At 41.5% G+C, this 19115-nt stretch overlaps 1 protein-coding gene across 3 annotated transcripts in view; it reads right to left on the reverse strand.

The window, feature by feature from the left end:
* Positions 1 to 3121: 3121 nt before the first annotated feature.
* Positions 3122 to 19115, reverse strand: part of CPSF3 (cleavage and polyadenylation specific factor 3) — a 43815-nt gene continuing 27821 nt past the window's right edge. For all 3 annotated transcript variants that reach the window (XM_004696017.2, XM_045286894.1, XM_030884674.2), the window contains 7 exons: positions 17006 to 17114; positions 14172 to 14270; positions 12356 to 12450; positions 9060 to 9147; positions 6653 to 6722; positions 4978 to 5074; positions 3122 to 3286 (listed from right to left, as the gene is read on the reverse strand). In XM_004696017.2, the coding sequence (XP_004696074.1) occupies positions 3185 to 3286; positions 4978 to 5074; positions 6653 to 6722; positions 9060 to 9147; positions 12356 to 12450; positions 14172 to 14270; positions 17006 to 17114 (660 nt within the window). In that variant the 3' untranslated portion in view covers positions 3122 to 3184. The remainder of the gene's footprint in view (positions 3287 to 4977; positions 5075 to 6652; positions 6723 to 9059; positions 9148 to 12355; positions 12451 to 14171; positions 14271 to 17005; positions 17115 to 19115) is intronic.

Below are 19115 nucleotides of genomic sequence, written 5' to 3' on the forward strand. Positions count from 1 at the left end.
CACCGGGGGCCGCGTCAGCACGTCTTAATGCCCCCCGGGTGAGCGGCCGCCCGGCGGTCTGCAGACTAACCCTAAGGGAGGAGCCCCCCAAGGGCGCCAGGGCGGAGCTAGTCCCATCTGTGGATCTTTAGTCAGCCCGAGCGAGGTTGTTGCCGGCGTGCGGAGCGCGACTTGACCAGCTGTAGTGGATCCGAAGTAAACGAGCCAAGAGCTATTTCGCATCTTTATGGTTATTGCTGTAGGGAAGAGGGATTAGGAAACAAGATTTCCTTTTTCTACTGTATAGATTTCTGTATTAAGAGCATTAAAAAAAAGTATTCTAAGAAACGTGTAGTGTTGTCTTAAATAATTTTTAGGTGTTTGTAACTAAGTAGTTTTATATGCTGCTTATCAATGGTGACACTTACACCTTTGGTTTGGGCTAAAGATAAAATGGTGTAGGCTGTCTTATTTCACTTTAACAGTTCATCAGAGCTCAGGGAAGGTGTTTAAATCAGCAGGAGGCAAGATGAGGACTAAATTGTGTCAATGAGGCAGATAATTGGTGACCTTCATGTGCTTGTGAATGTTGACCACTCCCAAAACTCCTGGCTGTGAAGGTGAGCAGCTGTTTACTCCCTTCTGTGTAGACAGAAATCCATTTTTATTCAAGTAGGTGACCAAGAGGCCTCAGAGTGGTGCAAACTGAAAAGCACTAGACTTCTAGTGCGTGTTTGTTGGTTTGAACCCATGCAGAGGCACCCCAGAACACAGGCCTGACCATCTGCCCGCAAAGTAGCAGCCTTGAAAACCATCCCGAGCCGATCTAACCTGCACTGCACCAGGCTGCCAGGAACCGCAGCCACCACCACCACTCTGTTAACACGTCGCCCCAGGCTCAGGACTGGTCAGATCACAGAGACGCCTCGTATGAGACAGCAACAAGCTCACACTCAGCTACTCCAGATGTTTTTAGGGGGCATTTCTACAACCTAAGGCTGCTAATTTTCTGCTCAAGTCCTGGAAAAATGAATTTATAAGTGTAATTTTTATATCTCAGACCAATTATTTGGTTTTCCATTATTTCTTATGGGAAAAATATGTTCAGTTCTCGAACTTTTTTTGTATTTGAACATGAATTTGGAGCTGAGTTTAACAACTGAGGTATCATTGTACTTATAAATTTGAAGTGGTAATTCAGGAAATTGGATTCATGATTAATTTACACATGAAAAATTCAACAATTGGTATTTGAATTCCCTGGGATACTACTAAAATTTTTTTTGAGTATCCCTGAATTGTTCAAATTCAAATTGTTCAAATATTATTGAAGCCTCAAAGTCATAAGTTTACAAACATAGAAACTAAGGAACCTTGGTGTCAGAAGGGAAAAAAAACCCAGAAAAGGCGTTTAAAATGTTGAGGTAATTTCTAGCTATCAATTCATATTAGAATACAGTGGTGTGCATTTTGTCTTTAAGAAAATACAGTAAGACAAGGTTGATCTGGTATGTGCAGACACTCAAAGTTGGTAGTGAGAGCTGCACTCATGCTTACAAGCAGAATCAGTAAGTTCTAAAATAATGGGCAGATGATTTAGTTCTAGAATGATAGCTAAATTCATTGGTGATGCAGCACTATTTAAGCTGTTGGGATAAAACCATGTAACGCTAAATGAAAGCCCTGGTGCCTCCACTCTGGTGCTCCCTCAATGCAAGAGCACTTTGTTCTATGAAACTGGCATTCCATGATGCTCACCTTCCTTACACGATCGCTGAAGACAAAGCAGGTGCATAAGCAAATGTGAATCGGGTGAAGAAAGCTGATGGTGCCTAGCTATCAAGAGATATAATGTCTGGGGTCTTAAAGGCTTGAAGATAAACAAGCAGCTATCTAGCTGAGAAGCAACAAAGCCCACATGGAAGAAGCATACCAGCCTGTGTGATCATGAGGTGTCGATCGGATCAGGTATCAGGCATCAAAGAAAAAAATCATATCATTGTGAATGAGGGGGAGTGTGGAGTGGAGACCCAAAACCCATCTGTAGGCAACTGGACATCCCCTTACAGAAGGGTCTTGGGAAGGAGACAAGCCAGTCAGGGTGCAGTATAGCACCGATGAAACCTACAACTTTCCTCTAGTTCTTAAATGCTTCTTCCCCCTACTATCATGATCCTAATTCTACCTTACAAATCCAGCTAGACCAGAGCATGTACATTGGTACAGTGCAGAGGACAGATGAACCCCTCAGGACCAATAATGAGAGTAGAGATACCAGGAAGGTAAGGGGAAGGTGGGTGAGAAAGGGGTAACCGATCACAATGACCTACATATGACCCCCTCCCTGTGGGAAGGACAACAGAGAAGTGGGTGAAGGGAGACAACGGACAGTGTAAGACATGAAAAAATAATAATATATAATATAAATAATCAAGGGTTCGTTAGGGAGTGATAGTTGAGGAGGGAGGGGGAAAGTGAGATGATACCAAGGGCTCAAGTAGAAAGAAAATGTTTTGAGAATGATGATGGCAACAAATGTACAAATGTGCTTGACACAATGGATGTATGTATGGATTGTGATGCTGTACAAGCCCCCAATAAAATGACTTAAAAAAGAAAGAATGAAAGGAGCCCTGGTAGCACAATGGGCTAGGCATTGAGCTGCTAACCAAAAGATCAGTGGTTCAAACACACCAGCTGCTCCATGGGAAAAAACACGAGGCTCAGAAATCCTATAAAGGGTCACTATGACTCGGAACTGACTAGACAGAAGTGGGCTTGGTTTGAGTTTAATGTCAAAAGAAGGGCACTGGTGGGGTTCATGGGCATTCTAGCCTCCCTTGCAGGAGACCTGGGATCCATTCTCCAATACATGCAGGCACAGCTTCTACCCATCTGTCAGCGGAGGCGTTTGTGCTGCTGAAACAGGTTTCAGAGGAGCTCCCCAACTAAGCAAACTAGAAAGGAAGGGCTGGGCTGGCAATCTATATCCAGGGGGGCACGGGGAGGTGCCAGAGAGGGAAAGCCCTGTGGGTCAGAGCAGTTAGTCTGATCTCTGTGTACCGGATGCAGTGAGTGGAGGGTGGACTGGCAGCAGCTAACAGCAGCAATATCAAAAGTAAGGAGACAGGCCAGAGAGAGGTATTTTCAGTAACAGAATTAGAATTGATCATTTAAAAAAAGTGTATACAGAGGTACAAGGTTATCAATGAACCGGTGTAAGGGCCTCGTAGAGTCTCTGTGCAGCCAGCTCCACCATTTCTCGGAGGGATTCATCATCTTCACTACCTTCTTCACATTCTACAGTCTGAAAGCACAAGCACAAACATGTTCTTCAACTTAAGAGTCCAGACTATTACTTGGAATACTCAATTAATACTCGTAAGAGAATGCTAACAATCCTGCTGTCAAACATACACTAGCTGGGTCTAATGGGAGATTAATGGGGGGGAGTGAGGATTGGGGGAAAACTGAAAGACCAGTGAACTGCATTTCCTTCAAAGCACATAATTTTGACCTAGTAAGTATTACTCCAAGGAACGGAATCTATGTGACCCAAATCACTTGGCACGTTGTGGATATAACCATCATTTTTGTATTCAATTTGATTTATACCAGCAATATCCTACTTATGTCTTAAAACTCAACTATAAAACACTGTCTACTAAGAACTACATTATTATAGCATAAATGTTCCATATAAAAATGTGTGAAAGAAAAGAGCTCCCTGAATTCTATGGCTTCTGCTAACAGGTCAGTGTCTAATCTTCTAGACTGACAGAGATGTGTATATATTTAAATAAGAATGGTGTAATTGACCATTGCACCGCCCTGTGGTTTCTTTTCTACCCAACAGTGTACAGTGGATAGCTGTGCACATTAACATTCACCTTTCTGGATGGCCGTGCGGAGGATAAGCCATGTCTGCACTAAACTACGCCTGCTGCTCTTGAGTTGATTCTGATTCAAAGTGACCCTGAAGGTCCAAGAAGAGCTGCCTGGCAGGGTTTCAGGAGCGGCGAGCTTTGCAGAAGCAGGCTGCCACATCCATCGTTCTTCTTGGAACAGCCAGGGGGTTTGCAGGCCGAGCACTTAGTCTGTAACTGGGTTCTCTTAGAACTGCTTCACAAGGGCGTACTGGATCATGTTTTGAATTATTTCATCACCCCGTTCTTGGCTTATTTTAGTTTCTTATCTGATTTATAACCACCACTAAAACAGACATCCTCACTCTCTTGCCTACAAATAATTTTCTTCAGTTACATTTGGTGACATTGTAGGCTAAAGGTATTTTTATTCTTAAGGCTTTTGATGTTTGCCACCAAACTATCTTACAGACCCCATCACCCAACTTACACTCCCTCTAGTAGCACACACGCCTGTTTCCCTATTGTTTTACCGCCATCAGTCGTAACATTCTTCTTAATCTTGGTAATATGAGAGTCAAACTATTATTTCATTCGAAATAAGCATTTTCTCTAATACTGTACCTGACCATTTGTTTCACAGCGTTTTTACGACCTCTATTTCATCTTCAGTGGACTATTTGCTCATGCTCGTAGTCTAGTTTTCTGAATTATGCCAGATACGGTAGTCTGAGACCAGAAGAGTCCCACCCCACATAATCCTATGCTTTTGAAAGCCGATTTTATTTTCTTTGCATGACCAAAAGAAAACAAAAAAGTGGATTAGATGTCAAGCTAGAGAAATGTTGACTTAAGGTATTCAATGGAACTATAAATATAAACGTGTATTCCATAGCAATATGGAAAAGCACTCAAGACAGAATAATAAGCATGGGATGCAAGACTTCACAGACAAGGAGGCTTCGAAAATGTTGTGGACAAACAGAATGGAAAGATAATGGAATATTTCAAAGCTTCCTTGTATAGGAAAAACTGGGAGGAAATGTCAAAACGAAAAAATTCAGTGATTAGGCAAGACTCTTCGATGATTCCTTCCTTCACCCAATTTCCTGAGGCCGAAGGAGGGACATACCCGTGTGTCCAAGCTGATGTTCGCGGTCTTCCCATCTACCGTGACACTGAGAACAGAGTCATCTCTTATAGTCACGCAGTCTTCTCCAAATAGGTCCCTAAGTAAACAGAGGTGCGCTCTTAGTGGGAAGTGCGTTACACATAGACGGGGGAGGGTAGCACAGGACTTAGTTCTGAAACAGAATACAATGATATAGCCTACCTCCTGACATGCAAGTCTTCATCATTGGCCTGGCTACATTTTATTATGTTTACAAAGCAAGTAAAGTGAAAGCATTGATTTAAGAATGTTCTAGCCATTTTATATAAAGCATCTTAACATAACCCTAATTGGGGTAAAGATCTTTTACCCACGAGGAAAGTAAAACACAGACCAGCGTTTGCTTTTAAGCTTCACAGCCAGTAGGGCAGCAGAGCTGGTGTTCAGACATGGGTTAGCCCAGCATCGAGCAGTCCCGTGCCTTTCAATTCTAAATGCCAGCTTCAGGTTCATTAAACTCAGCCTTTTTTGGCATCTGCTACACACTGCATGCTGTGCTGGAGTGCAGACTCAACACAGCATTTCCAAGGAAAGGCTCCAGTGTAGTCATTAGTTCTAGTTATCCCCCACCGAGCACTTTTAAATGATTACTTCATTTGGAGGAACCATTCTTAAATCAGGCTCAAAGAGCATGTGAGGAAATGGGAAAGACCTGATAGTGGTTAGCAAACCACCAAATCCAAGGTCAATGATGGCTCACGACTTAATAGACTTCCTAGCCGAGAAGAGGCTAGAAGAAAACCAGTCTTAAAGAAGATGTCAAATTTAAAGAGAATATGTAAAGTAATCTTAAAGACAGTAACAATAGGGTTTAATACTTGTCTTTAATAACATACTTTCTCTTTGTCGAGTATGCCTTCCTATGAAACAATGCACAGGGCTCTACTGGAAGCAAAGCTTACTTCATGGACAAAGCTCGTCACCAGAACCCCAAACCTCCTGCCACAGAGCTGATTTCAGCTCACAGTGGCCTGTCCAGGGCTCCCGAGCCCGTTCATCTCTCAGGAACGGAAGGCCTCATCTTCCTCATGCAGAGCAGCTGGTCGTTTCGAAAAGCTGACCATGCAGTTATAAGCCAAGTCATCACCCACGACACCATCAAGACTCTAAGCATGTCACATGTATTTGGAATTAGTATGCAGCTTGAATGGCTGTTATACATCGGACTGTGATCCGAAAGGTCGGCAGTTCCAAACTCCTAGCAGCTCCATGGCAGAAAGACTGGGCTTTCAGCACCGTCAGCAGTTAGTCCTGGAAACCCACAGGCGTTGCTGTGACCCAGCACTGACTGAAGGCCATGACTGAGCGACATCGCTAGGAGAGATTTGGGAGCTAACGCAGTTTAAACGGCTTTTTACTGACAAAAAAACAGGCACCGGAGTGTTTGAAAGGAAGCCTAGTGCTGCATCGGTTAGGTTTGGGGCTGTGGACTTCACGGCTGGTGGCTCAAATCCATCAACTCCTCTGTGGGAGAAAGAGACTGTCTGCCCCCGTAATATGTACATTCCCAGACACCATAGCTGGGGTGCTGGGAGTTGGAACTGACCCACGGAAGTTTGAAATCAGTGATGGGGCCAGCACTGAACCCAGGACTGTCTTATAGCCCCTGCTGAGCCGCCACGGGTGGAAAACTTACTGGAGCATGATCTCCAACCGTTTGCTATAAACATGCATTTCTAATTTCTTAGAAGTCTTCTGTACTGCACCTGGAAGGGGTAAAAAAGCATCAAGGGTGTTCAATGATCACATTCCCACTTAGAATAATTTGCAAATCAATGAACAGAAAACAGTTTACCGGTTAACTATGGAAGCCTTAAGTGACAAATACCTATTACTATTTTCATCTTTTATTTCATGTTATTGTTAAAGGATAAAAAAATACTTAAAATTTGATTCTTAATAGTTCTCCAGTGTTTCCACACTTCATTTATGAGCAGTGGGGGATGAAATCATAACCCCTGGCATTCTAGCAATACATCTAAGCTAGAAAGATCTCTAAAATGTTATCTAAAATATCTTGCATACTTAGCAGTCTACTATATAAAACACTTGTCTATTTTAATAAAAATTAATATTTAAATCTCTTGCCAATTAAATTATTTAGTGTTTCCTCCAAACAGCTGAAGTTGGAGGTTCCGGATGACGGTCTACTGTGAACCTGGGGTTTCAAGTACACGCTGCCACATCACTAATTACTTCCCAGCTCATCAACAGCAGCAAAGGCATGCATAATAAACAGTCTGATAGTGCTTCGAAAAGTTAAACACAGTTACCAAAGGGCTCAGCTATTCTACTCCTAGGTATACACCTGAGAATAGAAAAAAGTGTCCGCACGAACATTTGTACAGAAATAGCCACAGCAGCATTAGTCATGACTTAGGAGGCCCTATGTGATCTACCTCTCTGCACCCTAGCAAGCTCCCTCGGGCCAAGTAGAATTACAAGCATCCGCCCGGCTCACTCATGTACTGTAAACACCTACGATAACACCTGCCACACAGCGGGTGCCCGCTAGATAGTTATTGAATGAAGGCTAACTGGAACCATGCAAACAACTCATTACTTCATAAAATCTCATTCTAGACACATTACAAAGTGGGATTTAACAAACGTGGAAATCAAAAAACTATTCTAACTTGCATGCAAAAAATTACTGCTGAAATGTTCAGAGGTTGACTGACAATATTTATTATTCCTAGTAGGCTGAGCCAGGCCTCTAATAATATGATGAGTTTTATTTGACCTTAAAGATCGGAGTAAATGTATACCTCAAATAGTCAACACCCCACTGATGACAGTTCAGACGTCCTTCCTGTATACGGACATTGCAGGTTGGTGATCAAGGGCTGAACCACAGCACCATTCCTGCTAATCAGGCATAGCCTTCCCTAGGACAGAACATGACCTCTGGACAACACTGACGGCCTTGTGCAGACGTGCTTTGTGATGGTCCCTCCTCTAGTCAGAAAGCAGAGACAACAGGCTAGAGGGGGCTGACAGCACACATCGCTGAAGGCTAATCCGGGCTGGAATTGGTCTAGCAAAATTCATACAGAAATTCCATTTTCCAAAACAATCTATTAAAAATGGACACAATTGTAACATGTTTATATTGGGGGGGGGGGGGAAAGTCCCTTCACTTTGCAAAAGAGTACACTATAATAAACCCATGGCAACCCTGGAGGCTAAACCATAGTTTAAATCCAAGAGTGCTTGGTTTGAATTTAAAAAAAAAACAGAGTTATAAAGTGAAGTAGTGGGTTCTTAGAGAACAGGCCGTAAGTACTGAAAAGTGCTAATAAAAACAGGCCATTCCTGTTCTCAGCACCTAGGCCTTCTCCCTCATTCCCTACCCTTACAACTTTGCACTGGAGCTCTGGGGGCAGGCACAGTGGGTCAGGGACTGACTGGACTGAAAGGGTGGTGGCTTGAACCCACCAGCCACTCCTCGGGAGAAAGGCAAGGCTCTCTGCTCCCATAAAGATCGCAGCCTCAGAAACCCTATGAGCCCAAGTCAACCAGATGGCAGTGGGTATTATACTGAACTATGTATAAAAGAGAAAAGAATGATAAAGATGTAACTAACTCCTGACGATGAACAACACAGCTATTATTTTCATGGGTTGAAAATGCTGCTATGAAAAAAAACAAAGTTACTATACAATTGCTCCATGAGATTCTATCCTATTTACCATGTTCCATGAAACTCAAATGTAGCATCAAACATAAGATTAAATCAAATATAAAATCTATTTTCCTACTAGATTTGCTGGCTTAATACAGGAAGACCCTGGGATTTCTGATGGCTTTTAAGAGGACTGCCAGTAAGAGGATTTTTCTACCAGTGCTAATTGCAAACAGTATTTTCAGTACCAATAAAAACCTAAGAGAAAGCAAATTTGTCTTGTTATCCATGCATTGTATCTTAAAAATTACAAAGGAATGTAAAGAACAGAAGATTTCAAGCTGTTTATACTTCTATTAACTGCTTTGTAGCTAACAGAACCAAGGAAGAAATAAAAAGACAATCAAATGCACCATACCTTTCCTTATTCTCGGGTTTGACTGGACTTCTAGTACCACAGTTGTTACTGTATCGGCATACATGTCGTTGGAAGGATTTGCTAGCCACTGTAAAGCACAGGCACAATTAGGAGGGCTAACACTGGCGAACACAAAACATGGATAATCCCCACCCATCCTTAAGCTATTCACATGATATTACTGTTCCGACCATGTTCACTGAGACAGGAAGAAAATGGTAGAGCTAATTAAAAAGAAAATTAACTACTTGCTTAAAGAAATTATTATTTTATTTTGCATCACTAAAGATCACATGTTAAGCATGCAGGACTTCTCTAATTTTATTTTATTTTTAAAGGGCAAAAAATTCAGTAAGATGAACTGAGCATTTATTTTGTGTTGTTTCCTACGCAATCCCTGAATTGTCCTAACCAATAGCTAGGTACTGTTAGCATCTTCATGGGAGAACCAGGAGGCAGGTGGTCTGCCCCAGCGAAGACCTGCAGCCTGAGAAACCCACACAGGCCGGCTAAGGGGCGCAGGTAGTGGGTGTGCTTTGGTATTAGCATCTTCATTTCATGAAAGAGGCAACGACTCGACAGTTACTTCCTCTACAGCAGTGGTTCTCAACCTTCCTCATGCTGTGACCCTTTAATGCAGTTCCTCATGTTGTGGTGACCCCCCAACCATAACATTATTTTCGTTGCCACTTCATAACTGTAATTTTGCCAGTTATGAATCGGGCGACCCCTGTAAAGGGTCATTCGACCCCCAAAGGGATTGAGACCCACAGGCTGAGAACCGCTGCTCTAGATCACTGCACGGGCAGTGGCTGTGCTGGGTCCCAGCTCAGCTTCCTAACCGGTATGTTTTAGTCGCATATGTACCAGGGCAGTATTTTTACACACTGACTTCGCATATGTACCAGGGCAGTATTTTTACACACTGACTTCTGTCTCTTCTATGAGGCTTAAGATTCGAGGTTCTCCCATGTAGCTGGGCCCCGCAGTTTCCTGGGTCTACTAGTGTATGGTGCGATTAGCTTGATTATTTTAGAGTGCCCTCCCTTGTTTATGTTCCTTTGAAAGAACACTTTTACAGGCAACAACAAAATAACAACAAAACTTTAAGATTTTCTTTGACGTGTTTAAGCACATGCTGATTGGAATAAGCCCATGTCTGTGTGATATGGAATGCCACTAGCAATACTTCTTGATTCCCCTCATATTATGTGAGGGGGTTCAAAATGTCCTCAGTAAAATAGAAACAAGAGAATGGAATTTCCCATGAATTAATTGAAGCCCTCATATATATTTAAGAATAATATAACTTCATGTTGTAACTATTCTTTTGGTACTTCTTTAATAAATTAATTTTAAAATTATGAACCACATTTAGACCTAAATTACAAAATTTTAAAGAGACGATATTTGACAAATATGTTTTTGTTTTGAAAACAAACACAATATTTGATCATAAATCTGGGAAACATACATATAATTCTATCTTGAGGCAGAGAAACTTCCTGGTATAAGTCATTTCCAAAATTTGCTTTTGAGAGTCTTTCTGAAATCTAACATATCCAACCATCAAAGCAGACTGTCTAATTCCTTTTATATCTGGGTTCTGAATGCTACCAGTAGGAACCATGTCCACCTAAATGGATCAGTTCTAGCTTTTTTAGATTTGGATCACTTTAATGTCGTTTATCTGAATTTTTAAAATTCCAAACTCACCACCATCAACTTGATTTCAATGCTAGCAACCCTATAGGACAGAATTGCCCCTGTGAGTTTCTGAGACTGTAATTCTTTATAGGAGTACCGCTGTTTCTCTCCTGAGCAGCGGCTGCTGGTTTAGAACTGCTGACCTTCAGCAGCTCAAGTGGTAACCACTGTGCTACTAGGGCTTCCTAATTGAGACTTAATTCATATGAGGGACCTATACAGATTGCATATACAAGGGGTTTCACAAGTTTGTGGAAAATGGGATAATAAAATTTTCCATGAACTTTTTGAAGCCACTACATTTCATTAAGGCATAATTTATTATTAGTTTCCAGACTCCTTTAACCACCTTGAAAATAAACTAAGGCCTTTCTTGGGGGGAAAAACAAAAAGACACAAAATATATATATATCATCTCCCCCTAATTACTTTTTCCCCAACTGAGTAGAAATTAATTTCCCTTAACATTGCAGGTGAACTGTTTTTTTTCCATCAGTCAGCTGGTGAACTGTTTTTATTTTTAAGTCTTTCCCCACATTTATAGAGGCCTAAACACAGGCATATACATATGTAAATATATGAATATATAATGATAGGGATATAAGTCTATGTACATATATTTATAGGTTAAGTATTAAGGTAGCAGATGGACATTGGGCCTTTATGAAAGAACAGTTCCAATAACCTGGCATTCTGTGATGCTCACCTTCCTGACACAATTGTGGAAGACAAAATGGGTACAAAAGCTGGTGTGGTGAAGAAACCTGATGGTGCCTGGCTATTAAAAGACAGCGTCTGGGGTCTTAAAGGCTTCAAGTTAAACAAGCGGCCATCTAGCAGGGAAGAAACAAAGCCCACATGGAAGAAGCACACCAACCCATGTGATCACCAGGGATCAGGTATCAGGCATCAGAAGACCCAAAACAAACAACCATTTCGATGCAAAAGAGAGGGGTCAGAGTGGAGACCCAAGACCAGCTGTAGACAATTGGACATCCCTAACAGAAGGAATACAAGGAAGGGATGAGCCAGCCAAGGTGTAGTATAGCACTGACGAAACACACAAGACTCCTCTAGTTCTTTAATGCTTCCTCCCCCCTACTATCATGACCCCAGTTCTACCTTACAAACCTGGCTAGACCAGAGCATATATGCTGGTACAGATACACAGAATCCAGGGCAGATAAACCCCTAAGGATCAATCATGAGAGTAGCGATACCATGAGGGTAGAGGGCAGGTAGGGGGAGATAGGGGGAACCAATCACAATGATCTATGTATAACTCGCCCCCTCCCCCACTGGGGGACAAGCAACAGAAACGTGGGTGAAGGGAGACAGCGGATAGTGTAAAATATGAAAAGAAAAATAATTTGTAAATTATCAAGGGTTCATGAGCTGGAGAACAAAGAGGAGCTGATACCAAGGATTCAACTAGAAAGACAATGTTTTGAAAATGATGATGGCAGCATATGTATAAATGTGCTTAACACAATTGCTGTATGGATTGTTGTAAGCGCCCCCAATAAAATGATCTTTAAAAATAAAATAAAGTCTTGTCCCTCCATAGAAGGCAAACGGTCTGAGCTTACTTCCAACACCACCATCCCTGGTTCCTGTATCACAGTGATACTCTTGAACACTTTCAGAGCAGGCTTTTCTTGAATTTCTAATTCTTCTACATCACCTAAGGAAAAAAAAAAAGAAAGAATGCTAAGATGTGTATAATTTTATGACAATCTTTTAGAGGCACAATTATTCATTTGTCTATAGCAAAAACTGATTCAAAGTGGAGAAATAGTGATTTGTATAATTTGTTTTAAATTGGTTTTATGTTAATTGTTCACAGCAACTGAAGGATGCCAATGTGTATTATAAAAATTCACAGGTAGGATTTACCTGGGACATTACATATTTTTTTAGTAGCAAACTCTGAGGATTTAAAAAGTGCTGTTGGGTACATATTTAACTGGTAACCACCAAGTTGGAGGTTTAAACCCATCAGCTACTCTGAGGGAGAAAGACAAGGCTGTCAACTCCCACACAAGATTCACAATCTCAGCCCCATACGGGGTTTGTAATTTGGAAATGTAAAGGGTCACAGTGAGTGAGCATTGACCCAATGGCTGTGGATTTGTTTGTATGGAGATTAAGCTTTCTATCAGCACACTTTTACCTTCTGTTTTCCTTCAGTTATTCAAGGAAGCTCTATAGTTTACGAAGAGATTTCCGGTCTTCCTACTACTGCTTAAGCAAGAATGAATTCAGGCATATTTTTTTACTTTCTATCTTATAATTCATAATTAGAACATGAGATGCTGAGGTAAAACATTTTTTCCTTTCTACTAATTGACAGAAGTACTTTACTGTGTGAATTGTGAAGACTTTATTAGTGAAAAGCATATTTTATAATTTCAAAATATTCTACTTTATTAAGTGCACACATATTTTAATTTAATCACTGCTCCTCATAATGTTAATACACAAATATCTCAAATTCAAAATGGTTTAATATGAAAGCAGGTTTCCCACATGTGGTCATATATGCTTATAAAATCTGTTGTACAGATTGCTTTTGACAGAATCGAAAAACTAAAGAAAAGAAATAGATAAACTATTAGGTATGAGCAATTAAAGCCAGTTTGAAATACAAGAAACAAAGCATACTAAGTCTTAGGATTTTAAGGAGATCAAGAATAAGAGGTATATTAAAAAAATTTAATAAAAAAGTGAAAGGAAATCCACATGGAGTAAGCCCCCAGTGATTCCTCTGAACACAGAGCAGGGATGTGACGGCCTTGCTGTCACGCAGAGTGCATTAGGAAGTATGTAATGGCAGATCTGTAGCTATGTTAAAACTTAACACCTTATCATATGATCTCCCTTTTGATTTTCAAGTTGTTCTAGTTCTTAACATTTTCTGCTTTCTTTTTGATTGAAGTTTTTCTCTATTTCATTTTGTTATTGTTGTTAGTTTTCTTTTGTCTTTGTAGGTTTTGGTTTTTGCATGAAACCCAGAGTGTCTTGGGGGTCTGGCAGGAGGCTGAGGGGAGTGGGAGGTCTGACAAGGAGTGCAAGGAAGAGACGATGTTCTAGAATGGACTGTGGTAATGACTGCACAACTCTTCTTGATGTGACTCAACTACTGAATTGTAGGAGATGTGGATCTTGTCCCAATAAAACTGCTTGAAAAAAAGAATAAGGGATATTATGGAATGAAATTAAAATGTCTGAGTATATTTTCACCTAGAGGCAAGAACATGATCAAGTATGAATTTTGTGCAATTATACTTACTAGAAAACCAATGTGCTCTGTACCCAAATCACAATAAAAATACAATTACCAAAATATATCTAGCTATCTTACTCAAAAACACAAAACGAATACGTTTCAATAAGTAAACACACCTGTCAATTTCTGTAGCTGGTAATAAAGCAAATTAAAAGGGCCGGTATAAGGAATGGCTTGGGTTTGTTTTACAGTGCTCATGGCCAAGTCAGTATAATCTGCAGAGAAAGAACAAATATGCTTTATTCCTACAACATATAATTTGCAAACACATATGAACAAAAAGTAAGAAAACAAGTAAATAAGAGCATGTTTTTCATAAAGCTATCCATGTTAATCTGGTCCCATCTCTCTCTCTCTCTCTCTCTCTCTCCACACAGACACACACACATACACATACACACACACACACACACACACACAGCTCTCCCCCAATTAATTTGTATCCCCGCTACAAGAAAGCTCCTTTCCCACCACACCCTGCCTCCAACACACCAGGCTTGTGACCCTGTCCCGACTGGCAGTCACGCCTTCTCTTGTCTGGCAATCCCAGCAATCCTTCAACACCAGGCCCACATGCTCCCTCGTTTGCAGAGCTTTCCCCAACTCTGCAAGTCCCAGCATTTCCTTCTCATACATTTTATCACTCAATACTGTGGCTAGCTGTGCACAAGAATGTCTCTCTCATTGGACAAAGCACTTCAAGGGCCGAGGCTGTGCTGCTTAGTAAACCTTGATTCCTGCAGCGCCTGCCCTGATGCCCAGCAGAAGAAAAGCTCACTCACTGGTGAAGGAACAGGTTATAAAAGACTGCTTATGTGATTGGACAAAGGTGACAGTTGGCCTATTTCACAAATAGCTAAAAACACGATCCATTCCTGTATCTTCAAGAATTGCTAGGTCATGGAATAATTCTTACGAGTCAAGAAATGCCAGGAGTTCATGTTTTACCACAAAGTGGTCAGTAGGCAGGCGCTAAGGTGAGAAGCACACAGGCTGGCACTGTTAAAGGGCTACACCAAATTATTGTCTATACATTTTTTATGCAGTAGATGAATGTGCTATGGTATTGGATAAGAGTGCCAATATTACTAAAAACACTTTATAAATTCAATGCAATTCAGATCCACTTCCAGCATAATTCATCATAGTAATGGAAAAACTAATCACCAACTGTATATGGGTAAGAAAAAAACCCAGGATAAATAAAACATTATTTAAAAAAGAAAAAAGAATTGGTAGGTCATTCAGATCAGGAGCATATTGTTCCTACTTATCCTTCCTTTAGTACAATGACAATGTGAGAGTGATTCCGGCAAGAATTTGCTACTAGTAGGGAGTCTACGGAGTCAGTATGAGTTGAAATCCACCCGAGGGCAGTGAGTTTGGTAGTTTTTAGGGGGGCTGGTTCAATCAACGTGAGGGCTTCAGAGAAGGCGGCAGCTGCTGAGAGACGACCCCACTGCTTTGAGAGTGTGTCTCCAGTCTTGCCAATACAATCCACACATCAAGTCCTGACAGGGCTCACTGCTCTTCAACTCTCCCATCCCATGGCCATGACCTAACGTTTCTGGCCCTGGTTGCTGTGATGAATCACCTAAATTGTCAACCTAAGCGTCGACTACTATTTCACTTCTTCAGTCTGCAGAGACCTGCTTGAAAGCCCCGCTTTAAAGGGAAAGTGAGAGTTGTCCCACAGCTGGACCATCATAACCTGGGACTGCCTGTACTGAAACAGTTACGCCTTACTGATAGCCCAGCATTGACACAGGCACAGATGGACAAGGACATGTTTACACACTTTGAAAGAATAAAGCAATGTACAAAAGTGACTGTTTGGCTTTTGAATAGTGTAAATTTTCATTCCTCTCTATAAGCTTCAATCTGTATACACTTTACGTTTTGGGTATATAGTTGGTTTAAGTTATTTGGATGGTAAATGTTGTCATAATGAAGAAGATTAATCTATATATTAATATATTTTTCCTTTCAATAAATCACAAAATCTCTTTTCTCAGAACCCTAACCATTCTTTTAGAACAGTGAAGAACAGAAAGTCCAGTAGTGGGTGTTGGTATGTAAAAACCAAAAACCTCACCGTTCTTGAGCCCATTCCGATTCAGAGGCCCTACAGGACAGAGCAGAACCACCCTGATTGGTTTCTGAGGCTGTCCGTCTTTACAGGAAGAGAAAGCAGCCTTTCTCTCTCAGAGTGGCTGGTGGGTTTAAACTACCGACATTGAGGTTTGCCTCCCTGTGTGTCACCCAGTACACCAATGAGGTCATACAAAATGAAATGCTTGTTTAGGGAGTCAAAAGCTAAAAAAACCCAAAACATCCAAACTCGTATTAAAGATAGAAAAAGGCTGGCTAAACGTTCAGCAGGAGTAATCAGTCAGTTTAGATGTGAACTTATATTGCCAATGAAGAAAAAGTTATTTCAATAGCTGAAAAAAGATTTTGTATTTTAGCATAAAAGGAATTGGCTCATACCTACTCTTTACTTACTATCTCCTTATCTGACATTTTGCATTTATGACCATAGTAAAAAATTTTTTTTTCAATCCACTCTTTTGCACATTAACATCATGTGGTTGGCAGTACGGAATGCCAACTTGTGAGGTGAGGGTCCCACTGGCCATGGCCTCTGGGGCGTGGTGGTGATACAATGCTGCACTCGCAGTTGTGAGGAAAGCAGTCACCGCCTTTTCTCCACCGTCTTCACGTAATGCTGATCTTCACAGAATGACCGGCAGCTGTGCTCTCCACTAAACCACCCAACCAGCCTAGTCTTGGAATCTCACCAAGGCGAGGAGAGGAGTAACGGTATTAACTTTCACCCAATTCTGTTTTATGATTGTTGTTATCTAACATTTGGCTATTCTAGAGATTTTATAGATTTTTCTCTCGATGCTAAGAACACATTATATTTGACATTTGACTGTATACTTACTGGAGAGATCACAGGGAGAAAGTATGTGATAATTAAAGTTTCTTTTAACAAGAATTCCTGAAACTCGTTGGCCTTGTTCTGGCTTTTTATCTGCTAAAAAGCCCATGACCTATTAAGAGACAAAACAAACCAACTTAGAAGAAAATAGGATGTTGCCAAAAGGCTGTTATTCAGGTACGCAATCCCCATGGTGACGATTGTTGTTAGGGGCCGGGAAGTCCGGTCCAACTCAGAGACCCTATGCACAGCAGAGGAAAAACACCGCCCTGTCCTGCGCGTCCTCATAATTGCTCGTATGTTTCAGCCCATTCTTTCTCCGCTAAGCCAGCCCATTTTGTTGAGTCTTATTCTTTTTTGCCGTCCCTCACATGATGTCCTTTCCAGGGACTGGCCTATCCTGATTGCCATGTCCTAAGTTTGTGAGCTGAAGTCTCGCCATCTTTGCCTCTAAGGAGCTACCCTGGCTGTATTTCTTCCAAGGCAGATTTATTCGTCAGTCCCTGCTACTTTAACATTCTTCACGAGCACCATAATTCCAATGAATCCACTGGACACTGGAGGTATGAAGCACATGAATTTGACATAAAGACACCATGGTGGTTAGATGATTTAATGTCAAATTTTTATGAACGTATAAGGGGAGAATCCAACCTCTCAACCAGGTGACAGTCTGATAATGTCTCCTGGGGGGTATGGCCTTCTTATAAGCAGGGACACCGAGAACTTCCCTCTCGCCCTCTCTCAGCAGGACGTCAACTTCCTGCTGGCTGGGACTCTGCTGCCGACCCTCAGAGCAGAGGGCGCCTTGTCATGTTTCCACCAACTCTGAAGCCGTGCAATTCTGCACCCACTGCCCTGTGATCTTCCTGCTTCCACCGTCACCTCTCTGCGCTGGTGGACTTGAGTTGGACGGGGCTGGGATGCCATCTTTGGGTACTTGTTATATAACGCTCTTTCTCACACACAGAGCAGTGCCACTGACTTTGTTTCTCCAGACAACCTGGCCTCACCCAACAATAAACTGATTTATACTTCTAAGTACAGGACAGCAACATGACTACTTAGATCCCCAAGAGAAGAGTCACGGGCAAATCTAGTGAGAAGAGCTATGTCCAGTTCAGGTCCAACAGGCTCAACAACAGAAGGAAACCTCCTGGCTTTAGAGCCTAATTCTCAACAGCGGCAGCCTGGTGGAAACGGAAAGGAAGTTCAGACTGGAGGTGAGCATGCTTCCCCAGTCTGGTCTTCACACTAGCACGAATAGCTTGAGCTCCATTTCTTACAAAGGTGGGCTCTGTGTTAAGCCTACCACTAAAGCAGCAGCATCGGACACAGAAGAGTGGGTGAAGGGAGACATCGAATAGTGTAAGAGATGAAAAAAAAAAAAAGTTATAAATTATCAAGGGTTCATGAGGGAGGGTGGGGTAGGTGTAATGAGGAGCTAATACCAAGGGCTCAAGTAGAAAGAAAATGTTTTGAGAATGATGGCAACAAATGTACAAATGTGCTTGACATAATGGATGTTATGTATGGATTGTGATTAGAGTTGTATGAACCCCCAATAAAATGATTTTTTAAAAAGCAGTAGCAACTTGAGCTACCAAATAAATACCTATGAATTCAGTACCAAGTGGAAAAAATTTTGAGGATGATGGTTCAAAGGCAAATGAACGAACCAAAATAGATCTTAAATATAACTTCTTTCAACTACAAATATACTAAGGGGGCACAGAAGCATGTTTCTTACTTATTTACTTTTAATAAGTAAGGCAAACGGAAGTCAAGCACTGTTATAGCTACACAAAAACAGTGTTGGGTGCAAAAGCAAATGTGGTGAAGAAAGCGGATGGTTGCTATCAAAAGATATAACATCTGGAGTCTTAAAAGCTTGAAGGTAAACAAGCGGCCATGTAGCTCGGAAGCAACAAAGCCCACATGGAAGACGGACACCAGCCTGTGCGATCACAAGGTGTGGAAGGGATCAGGTATCAAGCATCACTGGACATCCCCTTACAGAAGGTTCTCGGAAAGGAGACGAGCCAGTCAGGGTGCGATGTAGCAACGATGAAACATACAACTTTCCTCTAGTTCCTAAATGCTCCTCTCCCGC

This window comes from Echinops telfairi, unplaced genomic scaffold (genome assembly GCF_000313985.2).
Source record: "Echinops telfairi isolate 266 unplaced genomic scaffold, ASM31398v2 ScPeMD7_9;HRSCAF=40, whole genome shotgun sequence".
NCBI lineage: Eukaryota > Metazoa > Chordata > Mammalia > Afrosoricida > Tenrecidae > Echinops > Echinops telfairi.